This window comes from Corvus kubaryi, unplaced genomic scaffold (assembly GCF_017639235.1).
Source record: "Corvus kubaryi isolate FWS band 111438036 unplaced genomic scaffold, C.kubaryi_AGA036_p1.0 37354, whole genome shotgun sequence".
Lineage (NCBI taxonomy): Eukaryota > Metazoa > Chordata > Aves > Passeriformes > Corvidae > Corvus > Corvus kubaryi.
The window spans coordinates 10,491,291-10,519,240 of NW_024581116.1; the positions used below are offsets into that span (position 1 = coordinate 10,491,291).

The 27,950-nt window shown below is 38.3% G+C and overlaps 1 protein-coding gene across 3 annotated transcripts in view; it reads left to right on the forward strand.

Moving 5' to 3' along the window:
• Nucleotides 1-1,130: 1,130 nt before the first annotated feature.
• The window catches only part of NBAS (NBAS subunit of NRZ tethering complex), a 167,339-nt gene continuing 140,519 nt past the window's right edge, over nt 1,131-27,950 (forward strand). For all 3 annotated transcript variants that reach the window (XM_042032953.1, XM_042032954.1, XM_042032955.1), the window contains exons 1-16: nt 1,131-1,312; nt 5,917-5,971; nt 6,598-6,634; nt 8,365-8,442; nt 9,383-9,430; nt 10,532-10,575; nt 10,977-11,110; nt 12,213-12,346; nt 12,466-12,564; nt 16,843-16,981; nt 18,427-18,492; nt 21,934-22,062; nt 24,021-24,084; nt 25,284-25,477; nt 26,510-26,767; nt 27,556-27,681. In XM_042032953.1, coding sequence (XP_041888887.1) covers nt 1,169-1,312; nt 5,917-5,971; nt 6,598-6,634; nt 8,365-8,442; nt 9,383-9,430; nt 10,532-10,575; nt 10,977-11,110; nt 12,213-12,346; nt 12,466-12,564; nt 16,843-16,981; nt 18,427-18,492; nt 21,934-22,062; nt 24,021-24,084; nt 25,284-25,477; nt 26,510-26,767; nt 27,556-27,681 — 1,749 coding nt within the window. In that variant the 5' untranslated portion in view covers nt 1,131-1,168. The remainder of the gene's footprint in view (nt 1,313-5,916; nt 5,972-6,597; nt 6,635-8,364; nt 8,443-9,382; nt 9,431-10,531; nt 10,576-10,976; nt 11,111-12,212; nt 12,347-12,465; nt 12,565-16,842; nt 16,982-18,426; nt 18,493-21,933; nt 22,063-24,020; nt 24,085-25,283; nt 25,478-26,509; nt 26,768-27,555; nt 27,682-27,950) is intronic.

A 27,950-nucleotide genomic window follows, 5' to 3' on the forward strand; every position in this document is an offset into this window, starting at 1 on the left:
GAAACTTACAAACACAATGTTATACTATTTACCATTGGTTTACAAGCTACATTGTCAAATATAGCTTAAAAAATATAAGGACGGTCAAAAGGCATTTTTTTTTCAGTAGTTGTTTCTTCTTCAAGTCTTTCCCAAGTATCCAACAGAGCTTTCATACTGCCCTGAATCCCTAGTTTCAGAATTTGAATTTTAGTTTAACCTAATTCTAGGCTGCAGAGTTGCCTACAAGAGCTTACTAAACACAAGTGAAAATTAGACTGCAGGAGCAGAAGTGTCAGGGTGTGAAGTGATTTTATTTCTATTTTACAATCGCTGTATCAAGTTGCAGGAAAGAGGCTGAAACATCAGTCTTTTCGTAATTATTTCACAAAATCAATTAGGTTGGGAAAGATCTCTGAGATCATCGAGTCCAACCTGTGATTGAACACCACCTTGTCGAGCAGACCACGGCACTGAGTGCCACGTCCAGTCAGTCTTTCCTTCACAGCTCCAGGGATGGTGACTCCACCAACTCTCTCGGCAGCCCATTTCAATGTTTAACAACTCTTTTTGTGAAGAAATCCTTCCTGGTGTCCAACCTGAATCTCCCCTGGTGCAGCCTAAGATTGTCCTCTCATCCTATTGTTTCTTGCCGGGGAGAAGACTGGCCCTCACCTGGCTACGCCCTCCTTTCAGGCGGCTGTAGAGCGTGATAAGGTCTCCCCCGAGCCTCCTTTTCTCCAGGCTGATCACCTCCAGCTCTCTCATCAGACTGGTGCCCCAGACCCTTATCAGCTCCGTTGCCCTTCTCTGAACATGCTCCAGCCCCTCAATATCCTTCCTGATGTGAGAGGCCCAGAATTTACAAACAGGTTCATTTTATCTGAGAGAGCTGAACGCTAAGAACTCAAACTTGTAGGACTGAAATATTTTGAAGTCCTACACCATTAAAGCACCATTAAAGTTGGAAGAACAACTTGCGAGAAATTACTTTTTGCTTTTTCCCCCATCTTTCGCCCCTATTCAGTAAGGGCTTAATCCACGCCCTGATGTCTCGCCTGCCCCAGGCGTTCCCTGCCCCGAGAGCCCTGACGCTGCGGGCCGGCGCCGCACGAGTTAAAGGCGGAGCCGTTTGGCCCTCACCGGGCGCCGTCGCCGTGGCGGCGCCGAGAGAGTGGGACGGCCCGGCATGGCCGCCGCCGGTGGGGATAGCGGCGGGGCGCACCGGGAGCGCGGCATGGCCGGCGCCGGCGAGGAGGCGGAGGACGGGGAGGAGAACATCCTGTACGACCTGCTGGTCAACACCGAGTGGCCTCCCGAGACGGAGGTGCAGGTGCGTGTGGCCGCGGCACGGCCGCGGGCGGGGGAGGGGATCGGCCACGTTGGCACGGGCGGGACGCGGAGGCGCTCCGGGGCTGCGGGGATGAGCTGGTGCCGCCAGGGACGTTCAGTGGGATGCCCACGCTGTTCCTGGCAGGCGGACAGGGTGTCCGTGCGGCCACTGTCCCCTTGTGCCTTCGTGCCACTTAATTCCCACCCTGGCTTGTGCCACCTGGGATGCCTTGAAGTGTTTCTTGCTCATTGAACAATGTATATCGGGTTTTGCTGTTGAGCTGACACAAGTGAAGCTATGGTGAATGAAGGCCAGGTCTGATCTCTAGAAACTGCTGTACAGAGAGCTGTGGAATCTCCTGGTGACGTATATCGGGTTTTGCTGTTGAGCTGACACAAGTGAAGCTATGGTGAATGAAGGCCAGGTCTGATCTCCAGGAACTGCTGTACAGAGAGCTGTGGAATCTCCTGGTGATGTATATCGGGTTTTGCTGTTGAGCTGACACAAGTGAAGCTATGGTGAACGAAGGCCAGGTCTGATCTCCAGAAACTGCTGTACAGAGAGCTGTGGAATCTCCTGGTGAAAACAGGACCCTCATTGAGCTTACCTTGCATTAGGAAAGCTAGATCCACTCTCTGGACTCCTGTTTGTGTCTGTATTTGCAGGAGTTGGGTAAAAGGGAAAAGCATTTCACCTAACGTCCGTAAGACACACAAATGGATGCCAGAGCTTAAGAAATCAGGAAACACTGTTCTCGTACTGCAAGTTTTTCTTCTTTCTAGCTGTTCTTCTTTCCGGGTCACCGGAAAAACTGAGAAGCTCTTCCATCTTTCCTTTTTCATGTTTTCCTCTGCAGTGTGCTGAGCTTGCTGCCTCTATGTCTGCTCTTGTCTAAGTTGGATATAGAGGATGCAAGCAATGTGATTTTATTTCTTTCTTGTAGTGGCTTTCAAGTCCACGGAAGTTGTTAATGCACTTCCCACTGAAAGTCGTTAGTGGAAGTATTTTAACTAATATTATGCTTAGTGAGAGCAACTGAACAGAAAAGATGTGAAAACTTTGCAGGTGGAAGAATGTACCTGTTAATAATTACGAGAACCATGCTCATAAAAATAGGTTTTCATTTGTCAGAATGTTTTTGTTTGTGATTTTTTTGTTCGTTTTTGTTTTTTTTTTTGGTTGTTGTTGCTCTTGATCTATAAATCCTCAGTTGCAGCAACAGGTATGGATGTTTGAAAATAAGATTGCAGTGTTACCAATTACTATCTTAATAGGTTATTTGTATAGATGAATAGGCAGTTGCACCTATTTTTATTTAACTGTGTTTTGAGAAATGGTAAATAGTCTTTGTTTTTAGTAACATATGGAAACAATTTTCCTGTGGCATACCATGAGGAGGACTTAGGTATGGTGACATGATGCTCTGGTTCTTCTACAGCTGTGTTAAGGGGGCACATTTCTGACAAGTGTCTTTTCTGCTGCCATTAGTGTTGTTGAAGTTGTGTGGTAAGGTGGTTAAAGAACTGATTAGTCTGAGAAACAATCATGTTGTTTCATTTCCTTTTGTTGAGTGGTCCATCTAGTACCTCTGTAGGTACCAAGGGGGCTGTGAATACCATGTCAGTGAGGTGACACATCCCTTTAGTGGGAGCATGTGGGGATGCCAATTTAAAGTGACTGTGTAACCATAGTTTGAGAGTCCTCATCTGCCCTGGTAGTCAGAATTTCTAAGCATCGTTAAATTCTGCTTGTCAGCTTCAGCAGATGGTGCTGGCTATTTTAAACTTGATATTTCTTGCCTATTTGCTTTATTTTTAAGATAGTACCTGTTTTGAATAGCAGAACTTGGAAGGTTTGAAAATATTATGCTGTATAGTTTGCTTGGATTTACATTCTTCTTGGAAACTGTCAGTAGTCAGTAGTCTTTTTTTGGTGGTCTTTTTACCATTTTAGTGGGAAATTGATTTTACACTAACAATTGTAGGCAAACAGATTATTTTGTCAGTATGAGTGAGTTTTTGCCTTAAGGTGCCTTAACAGTGATATTACTTAGGTGATTGTGACTTTCCCTTTGGAACATCTGTCTTTTTTAATCCTGGTTTTTTCACACTTTTCAGAAAAAAATCACACCTTACTTCCTTGTAGAACTGAATCTTTTGGAATGAGTGAGGTGAGGAATGGTAGAAAGGGAAAGGAAGTTGAATGCTGCACTGGGAAATGAAATTAAATGTCTTCCTATGCAGTAATCTAGGCTACAAAGCCGGACCTTAACTTTCACAGGTCTTTATTGATTTTATTTTTCTGTTACCTCATTTGAGATGATTAATTTTTAATTGCAGAGGGCTAGAACTTACAGCTCTAATTATTGGAAGATGAGTCTTGTGTGAAGATGTAAAGTCGTATTAAATGCGAGACATTGATAAAATGGGCATGGATCTCTTAGGTTGGATGACTAATTTTGCTTTAATTTTAGTTCTTAATGGTATTGTCATTCACCTGTACTGAAATTTCCAGTAAGAATTTTTTGGGGGAAAGAAGAGGAGGGGCTGGGGGGTTATAGCAGTTATTTGTGAAGGAAACATACAAGGAATTAACTATGCCAGGGAAGAGAGTGGTGTGGAAATCAAGCAGTCTGTGTTCAGGATAGTAATGCCATTGTATATAATGCACTATTTGAGAACCCTGAAATACATGATGAGAATAAAAGGAATTAGTGAGTAGTAGATCCATGAAAATAGTGAATGAGGCAGTGGCTGTGGACAAGGTTGCAAGAGAGGACTTGTGAAGTAATTTATAGAAATACAGGCAGATTGGACTCTTCTTCAGTCTGTCTTCCAAAATGTATCATCTGTTTCTGTGCGTTTTTTTTTTCATTGCAATCTAATGTTTTGAGATTTCCCCAACACCCACTACCTCCTGTCCCCCCAGTAAGCTTGCAGAGTGTGGAAAAAAATCCAAAACTAAGTGGGTGTATTGTCAGTGAGAAAGTTATTAGATTTTATTTCTGGAATGCTGTAGGGAAGAAGTTGAAGTTGTTTTCCCGAGAAGGAATGAATTTAAAAAGAAATACAGCACATCTGGTAACCATTGCTGTTGCTGAGATGATAAGAATATATTATAAAAAGTAAAATCCAAGTGTTCAGAATATAATAGTAAATAAGTTTTGTGAAGAGTTAAAGATGTGTGGAATACAAGCCTGTAGTTCAGGCTCAGGAGGAGACATTTAAAATATTACAAATAATTCTAAAGAGGTGTAAGCAATTTTAGGAAATGTTTTTACTGGGAACTTCTCATAATCCAAAAACTTATAACAAGCTCTGCTTTTAAGGTCCCTAGGAAATTGCAGTTCTCCCTGAGGTACTAGGGTAGCTGTAAGAAATAATTTATGCTCTCACTTATTTTACTGTAATGCCTTGTTATTTCCTGGCTGATCAACCTGAATGTGGAATGTTATCTATTAGTACAGCTGTGTTTGCTTCTTACATGCTGTGAGATGACAGCCTGGTTATTTGAAAGACTGTTTATAGATTGCAAACTTTGTCTAGAAAACTAATTTCTACTTCAATAATTTAAGTGTGGGAGCCCACATTTTTTTTAAGCATAGACATATTCCAAAATGTTGATAAATTTGTATGTCTTTCAGTGTTTATTGCTCTGTAACTTGGTGAGGTCTGAATATTTCAGTTAATGAGTGAAATTTGCTCTATGTATTTTATATTGAATGGAAGGGAAAATTCAGTCATTGCCTACTCTAATGCTCAGTTTGTGGTGCTCTAATATTTTCATTAGAAGGGTATAAGCTTGATTGCTTATTTTGAAGATTTGTTTGTGGATCCTTCCTTATTGGTTATCCTTGTTCTCTTCTCAGTTTCATATCTTTTTTCCACTTCTTATTGACAAATAACTTTATCTCCTCTTATAGATAAGAGCATACATCCTGTGTTGTTTTGTATTCCTTTTTTCTGTGTTTGGAGAGTGCTTTATTTGTATAGTCGGTGTAGTTGCTCCCCTCTGCCTTAAGTAGGGCAGGACAGGTGGAAAGGCTATGTGAGATGGGATGTAGTAGAGGTGGTTATCTGAATGGCCGTGTTACCTTTACATGTCTGATGTAAAACGAGTTTTTTTTCGGAAACTGTTTGTTTTTCTTGATGTTTCTGAAAATTTCATGAGCAATCTTTAAGTAACTTAGCAGTTAGATATTAGCATAATATGCTGCACACTAAGTACTTCGACTGTTGGGCATTACAGATCATTGTGGTGTTTATTTGGCATAAAAATAATGATTTATAATAGCTTACAGGAGAACGTAATCAGAAGTCGATGTCTTTTGTTACTACCCAGAGACTGTCTATTGATTCAGCTTTGCCTCAATCTGTAGCACATTTTGTTTATTGCATCTTGGCATTTAAATTATTTGGCATTATAGCCTGTTTTAGCTTACGCAGTTAAATCAGACATTATACGAAGTACTGAGTAATAGAAAATACATAAAGAACTTGTAGGCTAGGAGCCAACTTAAATTTAATTGGGGAATGTATGTATGAATATTGTATTTAAGTTAAAATGTGTGACATGCTGTCTGATGACTATTATTGTAATTGCAGCCAAGAGGCAACAGAAAACATGGTGCGTCATTTATCATCACTAGAGCAATTGCAGGTAAATATGACATGTTCTTACATTCGTGACTTCTAAAACTGTGTGGATTATTTGTAAATTTCATAATTTCTGCCCTTTAGAGTGCCTAATATAATGGAAATAGAGGGCAGGATGTGTTTTCAGGAAGATGTTTTGTAATTGTGAACATGGCTATGTTATTTTTATGTCAATTTTGTGAGCATTCTTGTCTCCACTAGTTTGTTGGGACAAACTAATAAACCATACATCTAAGAAGTTAACAAGCTCTGTGTTTTGTGAACTGTATTTGATCCTCTGTTTTTTTTTTTTTCCCCTCCCCCTCTCTTAACATCTCTTGCACTGGGCTGTTTTACATTCTGGTGATACTACATTGCATAAACCAAGTGTTGAATGGCAGTAACGGAACTGGATTTTCATCCAGTAGAATTTCTCTTAGAATTTCCAAAAATATGCAGTGATTTTTTTTTGTTTGCTTGTTTTTGACTGGCCGCTTGCATTTATTCTAATATAAGAATTCGTTGGCCAAGTATAGAGGGTTTTTCTTTCAATACCTTTTTCTTTAGTGAGAATTTGAGATCTCCTGTGCAGCAAGCTGGAGGGTGTTTTAAGACTATTAGAGATGTAATTTTTACCTCTTTCCATTGTAGGTCCTGCATTATTTTTGCTTCGGTACATCTGGTACAGGTAGGTTTTATGAGACTACTGCTTCATTTTCCTATTTGGTAATATTTTTATAGCTTTTTCATTTGATGGAAAGTAATTCTTAATGAAAGTAAAACTGAACACTTGTTTAGAATATTGTCCAAGCAATGCTTAGAATACCTTCTTTTCATAAATTGAGTTGTAGCTGCTTGAGTTGCAGTGGAAGCCTAAATAGTAAAAAGCTGATATGTACTAGTTTGACTTTGTGCTTTTATCAGAAGCGGAAGTAAGCTTGCAGTTGGAACATGTTTCTCCAAACACGTATTTGTCCTCTCCACTCCCAACTGAGATATTGCAAGGGCAGCTGTTGTGGGTTTTTTTTTCTTAAGCCTCAGTGACAGATATGATGGTGCAACAGGGTTTGCTTCCTTTGGAGTAATAATTTTGATGTTTTTTTCTTTGACAATTCAAACTTGTACAAAAAGCTTGATAACTACTCAAGCAGCACTCACACCATTTATAAATTTAAGTTTTGATTCAAAAAGTCATTAAATGGTCCCAGAAATATGCTGCAGTAAGTGCCGTGTTTCTGGAAAATTTCAGCACTGTGGTTATACCACTTACCAGGTTTGAAGATACCAGTTTCCCCTTTAAAAGGATAATCTGTTGGTTTTGAGTTATAAGGAAAGGATGTTAATGTGACTTCCTGTGAAGCACTACTATACTTGAATTTGGCAGGGAATGCTGTTTTCCCTATTGCCAGTGTTCTGCTTTATTTTTGTGCACTACTCCCCCCAACCCTTTTCTTGTGAGTAGGTGATTTTTATGGGCACCATACTGTCATTAAAGTCTAGTTGTAAAGATTTAGTTGTAGACAGAATTCACTTACTTTTCTTCCCTCCCTCTGGTACTCATATTTAAAATCTAACTTCAAGCTTTTATAATTTATTCTAGTTGCTGTTCTCATGTATTTGATAAAAGAGTTTGGGAGGGAGCTTGAGGGGCCTCTAGTTTAAAGTCCCACTAAAAGCAAGAGAACATTGAATTCAGACTTGGTTCGTTAGGGGTCTGTCCAGCTAGGTCTTGGAAAGGTTAAAGGATGGAGAGCCCAAAGACTCTCTGGTCAGCCTGTTCAAGTGCCTGACTGTCTTCATGGTGAAAAATTCTCTTCCTTACGTCAGCTTGGAACCTCCTCGGTTTTGGAATCACAGAAACATTTATGTTGGAAAGGACCTTTATAGTCATCGAGTACAGCTGTTACCCCAGCACTTCCAAGTCCTCCAAAGGGTTGATTGTAGTTTCTTGAGTTCCTGCCATGCACCTCTGTTGTTCCTACTTTCATGGTAATCTGCTAGGTATCAGAGTGCTGCTGTTTGGTCCTCCTGAGGCCTCCCCTTCTTCAGGCTAAACAAGTGCAATTCCCACAGCATCTGATTCCTTGTAGGGCAAGTACTTCAATCCCCCCCCGATCATCTTGGTGCCCCTCCTGTTTACTGGTGTTCTTCTTTGAATGGGTGTCCCAAAACTGGCTGGTGACCAGAGCATAAAGAGGCATAAATAGTCAGTTCTGTTAGTATGCAGTTTTGTTCTGTTAGTAAAAACAAGGCTGTTGTTAGCCTTTGTCGTTGGCAGGGTGCAGTGTTGATTCATGTCAGTTGCAAACCCTCTCAAGTGACTGATGGTTGCCTTGAAGCTGAGTTGTCTGGCGTGTGTATCTCATGTACTGCATTTATTCACTGTTCTGATTTAGCCTAATGCTTTTGGTATTTCAGCCCCGCAAAGTTCTCTCTGCCCGCTGGACTGGTTCGCCTGGTTAATAAGCAGATCAACTGGCACCTCGTACTTGCAAGGTAACCAGCTCTCATGCTTTGCCATTTCTGACAGGGGTGAATGTACTAATGCTTCCCCTGCTCCCCCTGCCACCCCCATTGATAGCCATGTTGAGCTGATATTGTGCTAAAGGTGTGCTACTATCTCGGGTCAAAAGAAATACTGGAGGCTCTCACAGGTGGCCTTGTGAAAGAAAGCTTAGTGTGCTACCTGGGGGCTTCTACCTGCTTCTCTTCAGTTAATGCACCTCTCACTCAGGGCTGAATGTCTGTCTAGCTTTTGAGGCAAAGTGGCTTGCAGTGCAGTCATCAAATTCAAGTCCTGAGTTTGGTTGATTAAAGACTTATAACTTGGGAGGATATATAATTTTAAAATAAGCAATTTATATTTGTGGAAAGTAAATGCATACCCTCAAGACTTGTCTGCTATTGCATACACAGAGAAGTGAGATTTCCAAGGCTAGAACCAGCTGTTCTGCAGAAATGAGATCACTGGCTTTTAAAAATAAGTGCAAGTATGTACAGAAAAATGGTTCAGTGACATGATTACATGAAGGTAGCGTGCAAGGTTCTAGTTTATGTTGTATGGTAGGTACAAAGACACATAACTTACTGGATTGTGATAGTTGCTTATTCCAGATAAAGCAATATATAGTTTTGGATGTTGCTGTTGTAAAATTATCTGTAAGCAACAGCTGACTCTGACCTCCCATGCAGTGAGATTTTAGACATTGTTCTGTTTTCTTAGTGCTGCTGGAAAATAGTGGATTTCATTGAAATGAAGGGAATATCACAGCATGGGTATTTTAATAAAAAATTGATATTTCCCATTTAAAATTTTTTTTAAATTTATGAATGAGGCAATTTATATATAACCGTAGTGAAAAGCACCTAGGGCTCTGATGCACACTGTAAGGAATGGACTTTAAATGAACTTTCACGTCTGTGTTTTTTCTTTCAGCAATGGCAAATTGTTGGCAGTTGTTCAAGACCAATGTGTAGAAATCAGGTAACTTAGCATTATCTGCTACTTCAGCTGTGGAGTTCTGAGAAAGTGTTTCTAGTCATTTACTAGCAATACTTTTAAAGACTTTTCTTTGTTTTGCAGTGTTATATATTGTGAAATTTATCCATGGAACAATCATAACAGCAGAAGCCTACTGTTTCTTTTTAGTTCTCTGCCGTCCCCCATTAAAAAACAACAAAAAAACCCCACCCCTACATAAACCCTCCTTAACTGCCCCAATTATAATAGATGTGTTTATATAAGTATATATCTGTATCTCTCTCTCTGCTTTCAAGATGTGAAAGAAAAACAGTCAAGATCCTCTAAAATACTCAGCAAAAATCATGGTCTTTCTAACCTTTGCCTTTCTGTCCCTTCTAGAAATTTTGCCCTAATAAATGGGACAGGGAGCTAGTATCTAGTGTTCTTCTCTGCAGAGTAGCTGGCATGTATAGTACTTCACCTTATTTTACAAGTGGAGTGGATTGCTGTAAAGACTGATGCTTTCCCTTTCCTTGTGCTCTCTTAACAACAAGCTCTCCTTTGCCAGTTCAAGAGCACATTTAGCTGTAGAACAGATCTTGATTGAGTATGTTTACTTGCTTCACAAAAATCCATTTGCTAGAAGGTCAGACCTTCCATTTATATGTAAAAGAAGCAAGTGTATGAAAATTGTTCAATCAAAAGTGGTGTGAGCACCATAAACGTCAGCTTAAAGACTATAAAATAAATCTTGTGTTTCAGCTGTATTAATGTAACTATTCTTGCATTGTTTCTAAAATTGTAACCTAGAGAATACTGACTAGGGTTTTTTTTCTAAAGTTATATGAAATGCTGAAATGATGCTGTCCTATTTTGTACAGCATTACAAATAAATGAGGGATGTTGGTATTTACGCAGTTGGATGAGGGTCTCTAAAATACTGTTGTTAGTTACTGTAGCTGCCTAAGGGTGAAAGTTACTATCTGTTTTTTTGAACAAGTAGTTAGAGGCCATGCAGGCCTTTGAATTGTGCACTTGGAATATTTTTCTATTCTGTTTATTACAGAAAATTGAATAGTGGGTTTTTTCATATCTAAATGCTTATGAGTCTTTTTTCTGCAGGTCTGCAAAAGATGACTTCATATCCATAGTTGGAAAATGTCAAGGTACGGCAGTCTCCATCTACATCATTACTTAGTGGCATCATTGTTTCTTATTCATACGTTGCTAAATGGTGTTGTTTTACTTTAATGATAATGATACAACTTCTTAAAATCATTGAAAAGAATCTCTTAATAGTTTTGCTTTGTGGCTAGCTCCATTAGCCTCCCTCTGCCACTTCTTTTTATGATGATTAATATATGAAACCTGAATCTGAAATTAAATGATAGTTAGAATTAACGGGTCTGGGAAACATGCGTGGTTTTTCTTTTTTTACCCTCCTCTGAGATAAGCTTGTAATGCTGGTAGGCCCCCAGCATTTTTTTGATGCAATTGACTTTTTGTTCTGTTTAAGGGATTATATTTATTTTTTGCTTTTATTAATCATTTTACTCCTTTTTTGTAGTGCCAAAGGATCCTAACCCTCAGTGGAGGAGAGTGGCATGGAGTCATGATTGTACATTACTTGCTTATGCTGAAAGCAGTGGAACAGTCAGAGTGTTTGACCTGATGGGTAGTGAGCTTTTGGTCATTTCACCAGTATGTACTCTCTTGGGCTAAATATGAATATAGTAGAACTTTTTTTAAGGATCATGGATAATTTCCACTCTTTGACCTTTTTCAAATCATGGCTTAGTTTGCTATAAATGCTTACACTATGAATATCATGCAGAAATGGACCATTAAAAGTTTCACTATAATATATCCATCATGTGATCAAAAAAAGTCACGTGTAGCCCTTACAACATCACAAAGTGTGTGTTTCACATCTGCCGTGCAATTGTGGTAGATCTGTAGGTGCATCAGACAGTGAAAGCACGGAATCACAACAGTTTGCAGTAATAGATTCTAAATCTGCACTTTGTATGCAGAGTTAATTGTAAATTAAGAAATATTGCTGCTAGAGTACTTTGCTTGGTATGATAATAGATAATTGCTGTTGACAGGCCCCACAGTGTTGTAATGCTAGGTTTAGTTTAGCAAGCTGCAGCTTTCCCTGAGCTCAGTGGAGCTGCTTGGGGCAGTGTGAGCATTGTTGCACTCCCGTAGTCCATTCCGGACGGCCCCGCACTCTTGCTCCGGTAGCTCTCAGCCTTACAGCACAGTGACGGCGAAGGAGGCGAGAAGGGTCTCCCCATCAGGGGTCTTAGAAGATCTTTAATCTTACACCTTGTCCTGGCAACCCCCAGAGGCAGAGACACCTCGTGATCCAGGTGCAGGGGGGTTTGCTCAGGGGCGGGGTTGGGGTACAGGAGCCGATAGGGAGAACCTGAGGGAGTGGCCAGGGCTAGGGGCAGGGGAATGGGGGGGGTGGGGAAAAATATGGGACAGGCAAAGCAATGGGTAAACACATCACCACACGACACAATATATTTTCTATTGTGTATGTTCAAAGGGTGTATTGAACTGACTTGTGAAGGTGACTCAAGTGTATTTTCTCCATATATTGTCTTTGCAAACTTTATAATAAGATTTCTTTAAAATCAAGATAAAAGAAAATGTATTTAGTTTGTAATACAAACTATGAAACTTTATTTTTTTTAATACAATATAGTAAATTTAACTCTAGTTCTTTCAGTAACAGAGACACTTCTTAAAATCCCCTTTCTCTCCCAATGTCTGCCTTCATTTTTGGATAAAGACAGCAAGTTTTCCAGGCGATCTGAGTTGCGCTGTTGCTGGATTGATCTTTCTAGAATACAAAGCAAGTGCCCAGTGGTCAGCTGAACTCCTTGTTGTTAATTATCGTGGAGAACTGAGAAGTTACCTTGTAAGGTAAGCATAAATTTTGACTTCCTTTGAAAAGGCACAGTGAACTTCAAAGGAATTCTTTCTGCTCTTTAAAGAAAGTAAATCTGAACAAATGTATGTGTTTTTTTTCCCTGCATACTTAGTGTTGGAACAAATCAAAGCTTTCAAGAAAGTCATAGTTTCAGCTTTAGCAGCCATTACGCCCACGGGATAACAGCTGTCATTTATCATCCTGGTCACAGGTAAGTGTTCTTGTTAGCTACCTGACAATGACATGTAAATGATGAAAAAAAAGTGGCAAAATAAGCATTGAAGTGTGTTGGATGTGGAGGGGGAGAAAGATCTATTCTAAAATTGCTATTTAGTGCATCAGTAATAACAAGTCATGTCTCTTTCTACTATGAAAGGAACCTTACTTCATCTCACTTGACTTTCATGATTCCATTAGTAATGTCCTTTTCTGTTTGAGTACCTTGTGTAAGCAACATGCATTTTCTAGAATGTCAGGAATAGCTTCGAAAGAGGTTTCTGAGCCTGATGGGGGTAAAGGCTGAAGTTTAGTTGTTGGTTTGGGTTTTTTTTTTCTATCTGGAGTTGATTACTGGCTTTGTTGGCCAGCCCGTTTTCCGTAGTGTTCTGACTGGAACTGCCTGGTTTTGGTATTTGGAGTTGTCTTGTGATGTATTTTCTCTGTTAGTAACCTGTTGGGTACGGAAATTGGAGTTGAAATGTGGACTGCCTTGCCTGCCTGCTCTTGAACCCAATGTAATTGGAATAGGTCCTAGTTTAGCCTATTACTTGAGCTAAAAATGTGTCTTACTTTTTTAAATATCGATTTGTTATGTAGCAAGATAAACTCAGCAACTCTATTTCTCTTCAGTTGTAGGAACTAAACTTTTTTCTAGATATTTTTCTTCTATTAGATCTGCTAGGATTGAATCTGTCAGTGCAGTGTTACATCACTGTATTGTTTTAAATGGAAATTAGGCTTGGCTATAGAATACCAGAAGAAACTCACTGTTGAAAAAACTTGTTCTCATTCTTCAGTGTTAAGTGAGCTGTCATATCTAGCTTAGGAAAAAAAATTATTATTAATGAGATGTAATGTTCTTCTAGCTTATTATTTTGAGAAATTAATTTTGTGTATGGCTTTTTTTTTCCACCTAATACATATTTAGTGATTTCACATAATTAATACTCAGTATACTAAATCTAGAGTTTTGAGGTAATAGGTGTGGGTTATGGAGCTTTGGTAGCACTACATGACAAGACAACAGAACCAACCCATTGTTTCCTTTGATCAGATCAGGGTTAATGGTTGTAGTATCTCCTGTGATGTGCCACCACTTGAGTGACTTAGTAAAGTTGAAAAATTGACACTTGAAGGAATGCACAATTGGATGGAATGGATGGAAAACAAAAGAACCTGTGTTTTGCCCCTGATGGAGGCAAGTCCTTTCCATTCTGAATTTAATCTGTGGTAGAAGGCTTGTAAATTTGTGATTGGAGAACTCCAAATTCATGAGTAGAGTCTTGCTGAAATTTTCGTGCTATCCCAAGAAAACCCTAGAATGGCTTGAAGGCAAGCTCTTCAAAATTATGCATAAAAGAAAATTGTTGATACGGACACCTAGAAGTTTTAATTTTCAATAATGTGAACTTTGATCACTTAACACATGTTCAACTTTGTCATTTTATGCTTTCTTGCATTTCATTTAATCTCAGATGGTGAAATTATACTGGTGTCTCCTCACTTCTTGTAAGGCTTGACTTAGTGCATTACTGTATTACTGTGTATTTGCTCATTACCCTTTACAGTGTAATAAAATAGCAGTTAAGAACTTAATACACTTAATTTTTTCAACTAGATGTATGGTAATTGCAAAGAGAATATGTTGGTAGGGAATGTTTCTGAATCTGTAGAAAAACTTGAAGCAATAGCTTTGCGAAAAAATCCAATAATGACTTTTACTGTTGTTGAAAAGTATTATATACTTTAATTTAGATACCTAATGTTGGTGTTCTCATGTGATCCAGCTTTTATCTAGGATGGAATTTATGGGGCACTTTAGTTGACAAAACTTAAATGTCTGCTTCAGTGTGAGCTCTTTGTAAACTAAAATCCAAGGTTCAACAGCTCCTTGTTTTGGTATCTTAATCTGGAGCTGAATGTCTTACTTCTGGGTTAGCTGCAATTGCTGCAGAAAGTGTTTGATATTAAAGCCTAAAGTTTGCAATGAAGGACTTGTGAGGAAGGAGTTAAAGGGTTTCAGATTTAGTTAAAATTTGTTGTACCAAAATTACTAAGTAAAGAAAGGCATATCAAGTTTTTATTGGACGCCTCAATTGAACTTGTTCCTGAGACCAGTGTTACGCTGGTTATCTTCGACCCAGCTTTGTACAAACCTGTGGAGTGGAGTACAACTGAGGTACTGCAAGAGCAGCCAGTTTTTGAGACTGGAGGAACCCTTGGAGATCATGTAATCCATTCCCCTTCACCTCAGGGTCAGGTAGAGCAGGTTGCTTGGAGCTATGTCACTGCAGTCCAAGACCTGCACATCTGTGTCCCCCCTTAGGAGCATGGTGTAAGGCCTCTGAGGTGCTGGGGACAGCCTGGCAGCGCATCGTTGTGATTGTTCAGAACATAGACAGAGACAGGTTCTGGCCATTATTTTCTGCAAACTGCTGCACAAAATGCTGTGCTCTAGGCCTGGCACTTTTACAGAGGTCTTTTTCTAGGACTTGTTGAAAGGGTTTCTGACCCCTGCTAGCCAGGTGTCCATCTGGAACTAAAGCTCAAAGCATCCTTTGATTAGGAACAACTGGCAGACCTTGGTAAAAGCTTCTAAAGCTTCCTAGCTAGCTCTTCCGGGCAGTGACAGGCATCGTGAAGTGAAAGGCTTCCCAGGAGTCTTCTGATGGTCTCAGGAGTCCTCAGATGGTCCCAGAAGTATGTAGATGTTTAGGGATCTAGAAATGAAGCCCGGAAACAGCTGCTCAAATTGCTGCATGCTGGCTGTGCTCTGGGTAGAACACATGTGCAAGAAAAATACTAGGCTTCCTCATGTTCATGTCTCCTATTGCAGTTTTTGGTCAAAGTGACTTCTCTTTTACTGCCTTAGGCAGTCCCTTACACCACAGAATATCTAAAACTTCTAAGAACTTTAGGCATCACGCTCAAGAGAGATCTTACCACTTTCCACAACTACGTAAAAGGTGGTTGTAACCAGGTGAGGGTGGTCAACCTCTTCTCCCAAGGAGCCAGGAAGATGTAGGAGAAAACGAGGCTTAAGCTGTGCCAGGGGAGGTTTTGGTTGGACATCAGGAGGAATTTCTTCACATGAAGGGTGATTAGACATTGGAACAGACTGCTTGGGAATGTGGCAGAGTCACCATCCCTTGAGCTGGTCTAGTTGACATGGTAGTGTTTGGTCATAGCTTGGGCTTGATGATCTCAGAGGTTCTTTTCCAGCGTAACTGATGATGTGATTCTGTCGTTCATCCATGGTATAAAATCATCTTGCTGTATGTTTGAATAGCAGGAGACCTGGGAATACTAAATAAATTTTACTGACATCTTAAAAAGGATTAAATGTGGAAGAAAATCTTCTTTTCTTTTTTTTTTTTTCGTTTATTCTTTCATTTGAGTTTCACAGGTGTAGTTTGGGCATTGCCAGCGGCCAGAGCCGCTCTGTGTGAGCGGCAGCCACTACTGGGGGCAGAGCTCCTCAGGAGTGATGTGGCCTTGGGAAAGGAGTAAAGTTCCCAGGGCAGAGCTTCGGGGTCCTACAATTGTGCCTTTTTTTGTAGATGCTTTACCTTTGATGGGTGATTCATTACAATGATACTTGCAGACAAACTTAGACACTCTCAAGGTTTTCATCGAAGCAGTCATCAGTCAAATAGAGAAGTGCTTGTTAATAAGGTGAAAGGGCTTCAAGGGCAAATACTTTGATACAGTTTAGTGGTGGTCAGCAATAATTACAAGACTTATGTCAAAGTTTTTAAAATGCCACCTATTTTGTGTAACAAAATTATTACACGCACATGTATAATTGGTACAGTGGCTTTAATTGGCAAGAAACTTAATGGCAAACCTTAATGCATTCAGTTCTTCAGTGATTGTACCACATCTGAATAAATGAAAATCTGATGCTTGAACAGAACGATCAGAACTTGTCATATGCTTCAGCTGTTACTTTTTTTTCACTTTTGAGGATAAGGGGGAAACTCAAACTTGCGGCCGGACTTTTAGATGTTGGGAATTATGACTTACCTGGAAAGCTAGAGATGAGACTGGATAGGTATAAATGCTACAAATAACAAATGTTACTTGAATTATATTTAAGTATTTTTAGATTTCAGTGTATTTATTCACAGGCAAAGCTTATTGTGGCTGTTAAATGTCTTGGTATATTTAGTCTTTTTGTTACTGTAAGCAAACTGCTATAGACTTAAGAAAATCAAAAAAAGTATGTGGCAGTATATGAAACCATAATACATCTTTATATATTTTATAGACTTCTTCTTGTAGGAGGCTGTGAAACAGATGAAGATGGAGTATCTAAAGCAGCTGGTTGTGGAATATCTGCTTGGAGAATTCTGTCAGGCTCCCCCCATTACAAGCAAGTCACTAGTTATGAAGATGATGTTAGAACAGTAAGTATGTGTGCTTGTTTTACGGGATGAATACTGTCACTGGAAGCTCAATATGTATCTCTTTTTGAACGAAGAATTTAATGCAATGTTTTTCTATTTTCTAAGGTATGATGTGTATGTGTAAGCAGTTACGTTTTTTCCCCCCATCATCTGTCTGTTTTTGCTTTTTAGGTAGTATGATTTGAACTTTAAGTTCTTAATTACCACGGTTTTAAAACCAAAAGCAACAAGAAAGGAGTTTGTAAATTTCCAAGCTATAATATTTTTTGCTCTTAGCTGTACATTGGGATATGTTATGTGTCCTTGTTGGAAAAAAATTCCAGTTTGTTCTTTTATTACTTCAGAGCGAAAGGTAGCATACCTGAAATAAATGTTTCAGTTTAACTCTGGCTGTTGATTTCTTTTGCTTCTAGTAGAAGTACGTGTTTGATTTGATAACAACTTGGTTATACTGAAATCAGTTTACAGCATACCAGCATAAAGTCCAGTGTTTACTCTTATATAGGTATTGCTTAGTATTACAAGTGAGTTGTTAATTTAATTGCAAATGAGTAGTGCTTTTCTGTGAGATGTTATATACCTAATGAAGTGGACAAAATGATACAAACTGGATTTTATTATGCTTGCATAGGCAGTCTTACGGAAGTTTAAAAATAGTAAAATCATAAAATATGCTGAGTTGGAAGAGGCCCACAAGGTTCGTCAAGTCCAACTCCTGGCCCTGCACAGGACACCCCAGGAGTCACACAATGTGGCTGAGAGCATTGTCCAAACACTTCTTGAACTCTGTCAGGCTGGTGCTGTGACCACTGCCCTGGGGAGCCGTTCCAGTGTCAACCAGCCTTTGGTTGAAGAACCTTTTCCTGACATCTAACCTAAACCTCCCCTGACACAACTTTAGACCATTCCTCAGGTCCTGTCCCTGCTCACCAGAGAGAAGACATCAGGGTCTGTCCCTCCTCTTCCCATCACAAGGAAGCTGTAACTGCAGTGAGGCCTCCCCTCAGTCTCCTCCAGGCTGAACAGACCAAGTGACCTCAGCCGTTCCTCATACGGCTTCCCCTCAAGGCCCTTCATCATCATGGCCTTCCTTTGGACACTAATGGTTTAATGGCTTTCATATATTGTAGCACTGCTGACTCATACTCAACTCGCTGTCAACCAGGACCCCCAGGTCCCTTTCACCAGCACTGCTCTCCAGCTGCTCATTCCCCAGTCTGTGCACACAGCCAGGGTTGCCCCAGATGCAGGATCTAGCACTTGGCCTTGTTAAACTTCATATGGTCGGTGATTGCCCGTCTCTCTAATTTGTCAAGGTCTTTCTGCAGAGCCTCTAAAGAATCTTGGAGAGTTGTTTCAGTATTTTAAATATGACTTTAATATTTGGTGCATAAAACAATGTATGAGATTGTCTTTCATTGTATGATTTGGTTCTGTTCTTACAGGCACAGAGAAGAGGATTATTAAGGATTATGAATTTAAGATTTTACAGCAGGCGGGGAACAGAACAGGTATTAAGATCTGGATCTACCTCAGAAATGTATTTTGCTAACATAATTGTCCATTAATGACTACCTGAGAGACTGACTGAAAGTAGGTTTTAATTTATGCAACGTAGGAATTAACGTTCTATTAAATTAATCTAAGAGCTTTAGCATAAAATGGAGTAGCTTGCCACTTATTTGGCTTTCTTAAAAATCTAGTTAGTTCATTTGCTAAAGCTTGAATCACTGGGTTTCAGGAAAAGGTCTAGAGATGTAGAGTTCAATATTAAATGTAAGCCCTTATTAAAAAACGAAGGTATAAGAAGCCAGTTAATTATTTGTTAATGAATGTGATAATCAGACCCTGTAAGTTGTGTTATATATATTCTACAAGAAGAAAGTAGATTGTGATGCTGTTTCTCAAATTCATGCCCAAGAGATAAACAGAACTCGGCCTTCTGCACTACACCTATCCCATTAGAAAACAACATAAAATCCTCAGCCCACAATTTTCATGCTGTGTAGGGAAGGAAAAAATGCATGGATTCACGCTAATCATTCGTGGCTTAAATAGGGCAGACCCAGGAACTTGATTTTTACAGTCTGAGATAAAAGGGAAACATTTTGCTGAGTAGCTTCAAAAGTTTATTACGCGTCAGGCTTCTACTCCCAAGGATGCATGTGAACCTAATGATACTACTGATCAGAATCAACTTACTCTTAATAAACTCTGGGTATGGACCTTGTGTTCTCTACCCTGAATGAGTGTTAAATCTTGCATGTCATGCTGATGTGTAGGTGTGTGCTTTCTGTCTTTCTAAGGTGTTGTACACAGTGCTCGTGGCTTGCTTCTCCGTGCCTTAGGAGCTGCCCATGCAGTACTGCACTAACTTCTCTTATCTCTTGTCTACTCACTATGTATAGCCTTCATTTGATTCCTTTTTCTATACCCGTTTCCCTTCTTGTAAAATATTTCGTTTTCCCTTCTTTTGCTTTACAAGGAAAGAACAGTAAAGAATCTGTCTACCACCTTCACTCTGTGTCCTCCTGAGAGAAAAAATGGTTGATCTGAGTTGGAAATGACCTTAATAGATTTTTGGGATGTTTTAGGTGACTGGTTAAAAAGAAGAAGTTGCCTGCTTGATTGGAAAGGGAAAGCAAATCTTTCTGCATCTTTCTCAAGGGTGGAACGGGGAGAGATTTTATTTCCTTCACTGAAAATGCTAAAGATAAAGCTGATGTAAGCTTTTTTAACTGAAAAGCTTGTACTGCATGTAGCTATACTAAACTTCAACTTCATTGCACTTGCCAGTACTGAATTAATGAAGAAACGTGGAGACTTACTCATCCTTGAATATTTTGATCCAATTTCAGAGATTATGGCTTAAATATGTAAGGTATAGTTTGTATTCTTAGTGTGAAATTAGCACCAGGGTTAAAATACGACAGACACAGCAGCTAGAGGACTTGTATATATTAGAACTGGCTGGATTGGGATTTGATTCTTAGTGTTGTTAAGTGACGCTTAAAAAATGTGAAGTGCCAGCTTGCTGAGTTTTTCAACATCTTGTTTTGCTGTTCCCTTAAGTTGATGAGCTGCTTACAGAAGCAGCATTGCCTGCTTTGGCAGAGGACTGATTAATTTTTATAGATAGCAGGGCTTGGGTGATAAATTCGAGTGAGTTAATGGCCACCCAATATCTAAATCTAACATCCAGATAGTTATTACTGGCTGCTGAGTAAACATTTACCTTCTTTTAAGATCTGTGATGTATACCACTGATCAGTTATCTGAACAGGTTATATATTTTAGCTCTATGTTTCTAGGTCCTTTAACAGTCTTTTGTTATTTGTCCTTTGTGCATGCAAATTGATTTGTAAGGAGAGAATTGCCATTAGAAGGCATGTAAAATTCCTGGGCAAACTACAGTTGGAAATGCACTACTCCAGCTGCTTAAGAATATAGTCAGAGAATATTAATATTTTCTAATATAAATAATTCTTAATGGGTTTAAAAAAAACCCTTAATGCTCTCCTTTTCAATTAAAAACACATTTTAGGCATGGATTTAAGGAATGCTCTATAGCTGCAAACCACTGTATGATAGTGAGCAGATTTCTTGATTGTCATTGTTTCTGGGGCATACCTAGAACTGTAAAAAGCCTGAGAAATAAAATAAAAATAGTAATTAAAAAAACTCCAAGTCCAAACAAACATAATGACCTGAAAAGAATATTTTTATCTTCAGATAATACCTACCACTAACGTTCTGTAGAAATGCCATTAAAACTTCCTAATTGATAGATGTCAACTAACCTTTCTGTGCTTAATTTATATTGGGGTATTTTCTGAAAACTTTTAGAAAATTTTTAGAAGTGAACTAACAAAATGAAATTTATGAACAATGTCATTTTTGGGAATCTGCATCTTGCTGTCTTTCAGGCTTTAAAAACTGAATGGTCTTTCTGAAAATGTAGAATTTTGTTGGGAGAGGAGTGAATAAATATAAAATGTATTTTCAGAAATTGTTGTTCATTGCCAGAAGCACTAAATTTGACTTTAAAATTCAAGTGTGTATTTAGAGGGTCTTGTGGAAATAGTGTATAGATCCAGTTGTAAATGTGCAGGATTTTGTGAATCCTTAAGAAAGGATTTTGTTAGAAGTATGTTTTGCCTCTTAAGGTGTCCAGAGCTTAAGAAAAACTTAATCCAGGAGAATTTTTGTAGCCTTGATGAAGCTAACTTACAAGTCTTGAATTATTTTACCTGTATGGATTAATCTGGTATTTACTATGTTACTACTTGGTCTGTTGTCGTTCAAGGGATTCTTAAATTCTGATTCAGTGTCCTGAAATGAACAGTATGCTCCTCCAGGATCTCTTAATGTCTGTATTTCTTGTATACCTTTTTTTTCTTTTCTTTAATTGAAGAATTTGATTTGTAATAATGCCTACCCAGAAGTTTGCTCCCGGGGAGAAAGACCTGTACTAAGCTGTGATTTGGTAATAGTCTTCCTTGGGTGGACCAGAGAGTCAGGATAGTAGAAAACTGAGGCTGCTGAATGTTTTTTATGTACAAAGCACGACCTGCAGTTTTCCCTCCCAAGTAGCTCTGCATTGCTATCAGAGTGTTCTCCTAGGAATGATGCACTTCCAGGTTTTATTTGCTGTATAACAACGTGATACAAAAGTTCACATTCCTAAAGATTTGTTCGTTCTATGATAGTGTTCTTCCTTTATGCAGGTTGTTTTCACTCTTGCATGCCACAGTTGACCTCTTGCCTTTTTTCTTTTAGAATAAGGGTGGTTTTGTTTGAGGCATATTAACTTTTCAGAGTGGATGATTGCACAGTTTTTTTCCCTGAAATAGAAAAGAAAATATATATTTGGAGGAATTTTTTTGGGTATTCCTTGGTGTATAATTCTATTGTGTGTGTTTATTTATTTGCTTGGATATCATGTTTGGCAGGATGGAGTTTTCAAGATGAATCTTTCTCCTGATGGAGCTCTTTTGGCAGCTATTCATTTCTCCGGAAAACTGACGATCTGGTCTATTCCATCTCTCAGACAACAAGGAGAATGGGACCAAGCTGCTCAGGTAAGAAGAATGTACATGTTTAGAAACTTGACTTACGTATCTTGCTCCTCTGGAAATGTGTTTTCATGGGAGATCAGAGGAGTTCAGATAACCAACCGTGCATTAGCTACATACTAACTTCTCAGTCAACTCCATGTTTTTCAAGAGCCCTAAACTTACTTGTATAATAATCTTTTTTACCCATAAACTGTAAACTTGAAAAATTAAGAAAAAGAACCAATTATGTGCAATGAATTTTTCATGAGGCATCTTGGTGCCAAGTAGGTAACGCTGTTAGAATTAGACTACAATGCCATTAGACTGAAATGCCGTTATAAAAGAGAAGTAGAGGCTAACACAGTTAAATTTGTTTCAGTGGTTGAAACCAAATTCTACTGGACGTCTAATGTATTCTTCTAGTCCTCCCTCAAAATTTATCTTACCTTGCTCCAGATGACATCCTAGAGCATTTTCTTAATCAATTTGCTGTTAAGTCTAATGCTTTCTACAGGAATTGCTTGCAAAACTAAGTAAGGGAACTTAACGTTAAGAATTGCTCAGACACTGGCAAACTTTTATGTGACTTGTGTGAATTTAAACACTGGGAATTAAAAGCTAATTAGTTTTCAAAGGAAATTCCATATAACTAACATACTTTCTGGGTAAAGATAAAACTTTATTTTAGTGAGGAAATACATTTTGAAAAGTGAAAAATCTGAAACAATGCACACTAGTATGTGAAGTATTTTGATTTTCCTCCCATTAATTTCTTGACTAATAGTAAAGAAAGGCCTTTCACTTGAAGTGCTGCATCTTATGTTCTGAACCTACAAGACATGAACCAACATCAGTTCCAAACAGGGTAAACAAGTCGGATTGAAATGTAGTTTCAAGCTTATTTAGAAAAGTGTTTTTAAACAGCAACCAAAACAAGCAAGCAAAAAAACCTCAAAGAAGTTCGGCTCCACTATTGGGATAAGTGCTGTGTGTGTGTATATGCATATCTGTTTATCTCTATTTTTAAGATACACTTCAGACAGATTTTGCTCAAGGATGCTTACAGTGTGTTGTATTTTTTCTTCCTTTTTAGCAATAATGAATATATATCCTGAAGGAGCATTCAGGATTTTATAATTCAGTGAGGGTGATATAAAGGAGTATTCAGTACTTGACTGTTCCCAAAATTTTTTTATAGGTGAAACTGGTGTCCAAGTATAATGCATATTTTCATAATATGAAAATAGTAATATGTGTGATTACAATGTAATTGTCAACCAGACATATTTGTTAAATTAACTTAGAGGGGTCTCATGTTTAATTTTAATTAATAGACTCCTTTCTACTGAAAAATCAAATCTGAAAAACACCTTCTGCTTGACCCAAACGTACTTTGGTTATTTCGGCTACCTGTACTTCTACTGCATTGCACTTGGGGGTAGGATTTCTGTCACTTCTAAATCACGTTTAAAACAGCACTGCAACATAATTCTGAACCTTGCAATGCATCAATTAATAATACTGCTTGTTTTCTTGCACTAGTCTTGAAAGGGGCTTTATAATTCTGAAAATAGCTTGGGAAAATACTTACAGAACTGTACTAGACTGTCACACAGGACCACTAAACAGACTCTTGGAGGTTATTTTATGTGCCTGCAGTCCTATGTATAGACATGAAAAGCAAACACTTGGCTTTTGATTGCTGGAGAACCTTTATTTCAGAAATCTTTAGGGTATGATTACTGTTTCAAGCTGGTCAGGCCATGTCTCGTGATTTTGGTTTTTTTTTTAATTGTCTGTAGAAAAGTGCAATGTGGTGTTACAGCAGTTGTATGTTTATGCTTGAGAAGAGTTTGAATTTACAGGGAGCATTTTAGTTGAAAGATGAGTGGGTCAGCAACAGAGTAAATAAATGGATTCTGTGTTACAAAAATTTGCTTGCATATAATTTCGGTTTTTTCTTTTTTTTTTTTTTTTTTTAGCCAGGCTATGATGAGCTTAACCCAGACTGGAGACTCTCTAGTGAAAAAAGAAGGAAAATAAAAGGTATGCAGTACAGTTAGATTATTATTTTATATCACTGTGTAGTTAAAAATAGTAGTGCAAATATATCAAGACTGAAATGGCTTAATTAAATCTCAGTCAGGTTGCCAAAATTGTATGATTTGAATTTGTAGCATGGCAGAGGTAAATGAGTGTCACAATGGGTTTTTTTCAGATTGTCTCTTAAAAATGCTTTTGTAGCCATAAAGAAGTTGATATTTCAGTTAGCACAGGATTTAGTTTTTTCTTTCTGTGAATGTCTAATAAATCTCTAAAGCTAATGTAATTTAAAGATGCTGGTTTAAAATTCTGAAAACAATTCTAATGCCAATTTCCTCCTTGATGGATTTGTCTCATCAGTCTGTATTGTTTTCTGAAAATTCAGACCAATCTCTGCAGCCATTTAGCACCTGGTTACTGCATGGTTGTTCCAAGAGTGCAGAGATCAATAGCTATTCTGTGATCCATTTGCTGCTGCTTGTATACATCTATATTATTAAAGGATTCCTGTCTCTTAGTACTATTTTTCTTGGTAATTCTGTCTTTGGGTAAATTCATCTGACCTTCATAGGTAGGCTGCTGACTAAGCATGAGTAAAAAAGTGATAAACTGACCTGTTTCTTAGTGCTCTTTGGGGAAAGATTGTTTTCATCAGAGGAGTGGAAAGTGACATGTAGGGAGCAAAATGCCCAGTTACTGTAATCAAGACAGTCTTGGAAATGCCACAGCTTCCATTGTCAGTCCTAGAGACTTTTTTATTTGATTTTTTAGTTTAATATTCCTAACAACCTCCTCTTGAAATATGTTTATATATTTACTTGTCCTCCAAAGGAGTGTAGCCTTTTCTGCTTTTCCTTAGTATTAGGTTTGTTGTCATGTTGATAGGTAATGAAGTAGATCTTTATGAAAGATCAGAAATCTGTCAATTTTTGTGCAAGTAAATCAGTTTACTGTCAATTTTTTTCCAAATAATTTATATGTATTTGTAATTAAGTGCCTTTTCTTTTTTTCTCAACAGCTTTATTTAATACAAAAGTGGTTTAGTAAAATGTAATTGATACAAAATACTTAGTGAACCAACATTGCAAATATAACAATAAATATTTGTTCAATTAGACCATATTTCTTCATAATGGAAGTCTCTTCTGTTCTTACCTGAGGTTTAATGTTATCTTTCTTTATATGGTGCATTCTTATTTTAGATAAAGAATCCTATTACCCATTGATAGATGTAAATTGGTGGGCAGATAATTCTGTCATCCTTGCTCGCTGCTCTGGTGCATTGACTGTGTCTTCAGTCAAGACATTAAGAAACTTGCTGGGAAAGGCCTGTGAATGGTTTGAGAGTTCTCCTCAGGTCACTTCGGCTCATGATGGAGGATTTCTAAGTCTGGAGGTGAGGAATGTGCACAAGCACATTATCCTTTTGGAATATGGTACAACAATTTGCTTTTTTGTATGTGATCCTAAGATGGGGTGGGTGTTAAAATAGAAGATGTTATTACTAACAGGAAAAGTGATTCCTATTCGTAGATAGGTGTTGCAGAGAAATTCTGAACTTGCTGCAGCTTAACTGTTCTAGGATAAACTTGATAAAACCATAAATAATTTGGGGGAGTAGAAGCAAAACTCCTGGAAGGTTGAGTCTCAATGAGAAGAGACTTGGAACAGAAAAGAATTTTTGTTGACAGTAACCTTGCCTTGTATGTTAGTGCATCTGAAGAACACTGCAACCTCTTTCACTTGGAAATCAGAGAGAGTGAACACATTTCAATTAGATATGAGGAACACAATTAACGCAGAGCTATGTAAGAGATATATTTTTTATTTATTTTTAGTAGGATTCCCGAAGGGAGTAGAATATAATAAAGTTAATCAGTAATTTTCTTTAAAACTGAGAAAATTACTCTTTTCTAAAGCTTATATTGAAATAGGTCTTAAACATCTTAATCAAAAGTTTAATATTAGAATTAGAAAATTTCAGTACAAACCAAAGCTTGTGTGTATGTTTTTGGAAAGTTGTATTATTCCGCAAATAATATATACAGCCTGTGACTGGCATACTACAGCCTAAGGATGTAGTCTGAGATTGCATTAAACAGAAAACCTTGCTTTGAATAGCTGAGAGTTGAAAACACTCCTGTACGCTGCAGTAAGCTGTAGAAAAGTGTGGGAAGATGTCTCCACTGTTCTGCCCTGTCTGGGCTGGTGCAGGAGGTTTAGTGTAATGGCAGGTTACTATGAAGCCTTCACTTTGGTAGGTGAGGGATGAAGCCTCAGATCAAGGAGACAGATGCAGTCAGGGTTTGTTGAACAGGTTAAGCAAACTGGGAAATAAAGATTTTAAAGGAGAAGGGGAGTACTCAGTTCTTACCAAACTAGTTTAGGTGTACTAGGTGGATGTTTCCTGTTCACGTTTTCTGTGCAGTGTGAGATAAAACTTGTTCCAAAAAGACTGCGCGTGGAGAGTAGGCCTGGTGATGAAGATGAGGGAGAAGATGACTCTGACTCGGATGATGAAACTTCTGCTAAGGACAGATACTTCAGCTACCTAAAGCAAGGCCTGTACTTTGTGACAGAAATGGAACGATTTGCTCCTCCACGGAAACGACCACGTACTATTACAAAGAATTTCCGCCTTGTCAGCTTGAGATCCACAACTCCAGAGGAACTGTACCAGAGAAAAGTAAGTCTGGAAGGAGAGGTCACATCTCTGTTAATCAGCTTTATTTAGAAAGAGCTCTTTATTTTTCTTTTCATTCTTGCTGTGTTAACAAAAGGATTTAGGCACATATTTCTGAGAGTCTCTTAACTGACAGTGTGCTGTGTCACCTAATCAAAGGGATCCTTGCTTAAAACTAGCATTATAATAACTGAAATGAGATGATGACTTCAATGGGGGACACTGCATCATTGACTTGGCTATACTTGGACATACACTCGTGTTTGCACATAGTGAAAGACTTGGCAAATATATTGAATGATATCAGTTTAACTTGTTGTTGGCCCAGGAGTGGGTTAACTTACAGTCTGATGTGAATGTTTTGCATGTTTTTTCAGATATATGTACAAATGAGGCCTGTGACTCAATTCTCACCAAACAGATACTGCTTTGCTTTTAGGGCTCTTGGACAGACTTCTTTGTCTAGGCCATTCCAGTTGTTCTGATGGTAAACTAGCCCACTCTGTAAGTGTTACAGTTCCCAGGGAATGCTGATGTCAGACTAAATATAATGTATAACTAATATGATATTACCTAAATAACATCTTCCGTTTATTTGAGGAGAAAATCTCTGGTTTTCTGGATGTGGTCATCAGATGTGAGTCTTAATCACCTGTATCTTGAACCAGTCTCTTCCCTACCTGCTTATGCATCAGTAATTATCCCACTACTTCTTTCAACGCATAGAATTAACAATTGTTTGTTTAATGTGGAAATCAGATGACTTTTATTTTTATGTGTTTGCTTTTTAGATTGATAATGAAGAGTATGGGGAAGCTTTGTCTTTGGCTCAAACATATGGCCTTGATTCTGATCTTGTGTACCAAAGACAGTGGAGGAAGTCAGCTGTTAGTGTCGCTTCAATTCAAGACTATTTGGTATGTCTGTGTTTTGTGATTTTTTTTTTTTTTTTTTTTTTAGGCTTTCTTATCAGAATGACTGTGTTATCTTTACAGAAATAGAATTCTCAATTGTGTTCTAATTTATGCAGTGTAAATTGGTGGCAATTTGAAGAATTGACCCACAGATTCCATTTCATACCATGTGTAAGAGATCAATTTAACTGAAGGCCTGATCGAGAAACCTTGGCAGTTGATGAAAGTCTTTGTTTTGGAATATCTTCTAACATCTGTTAGTAACAACACAC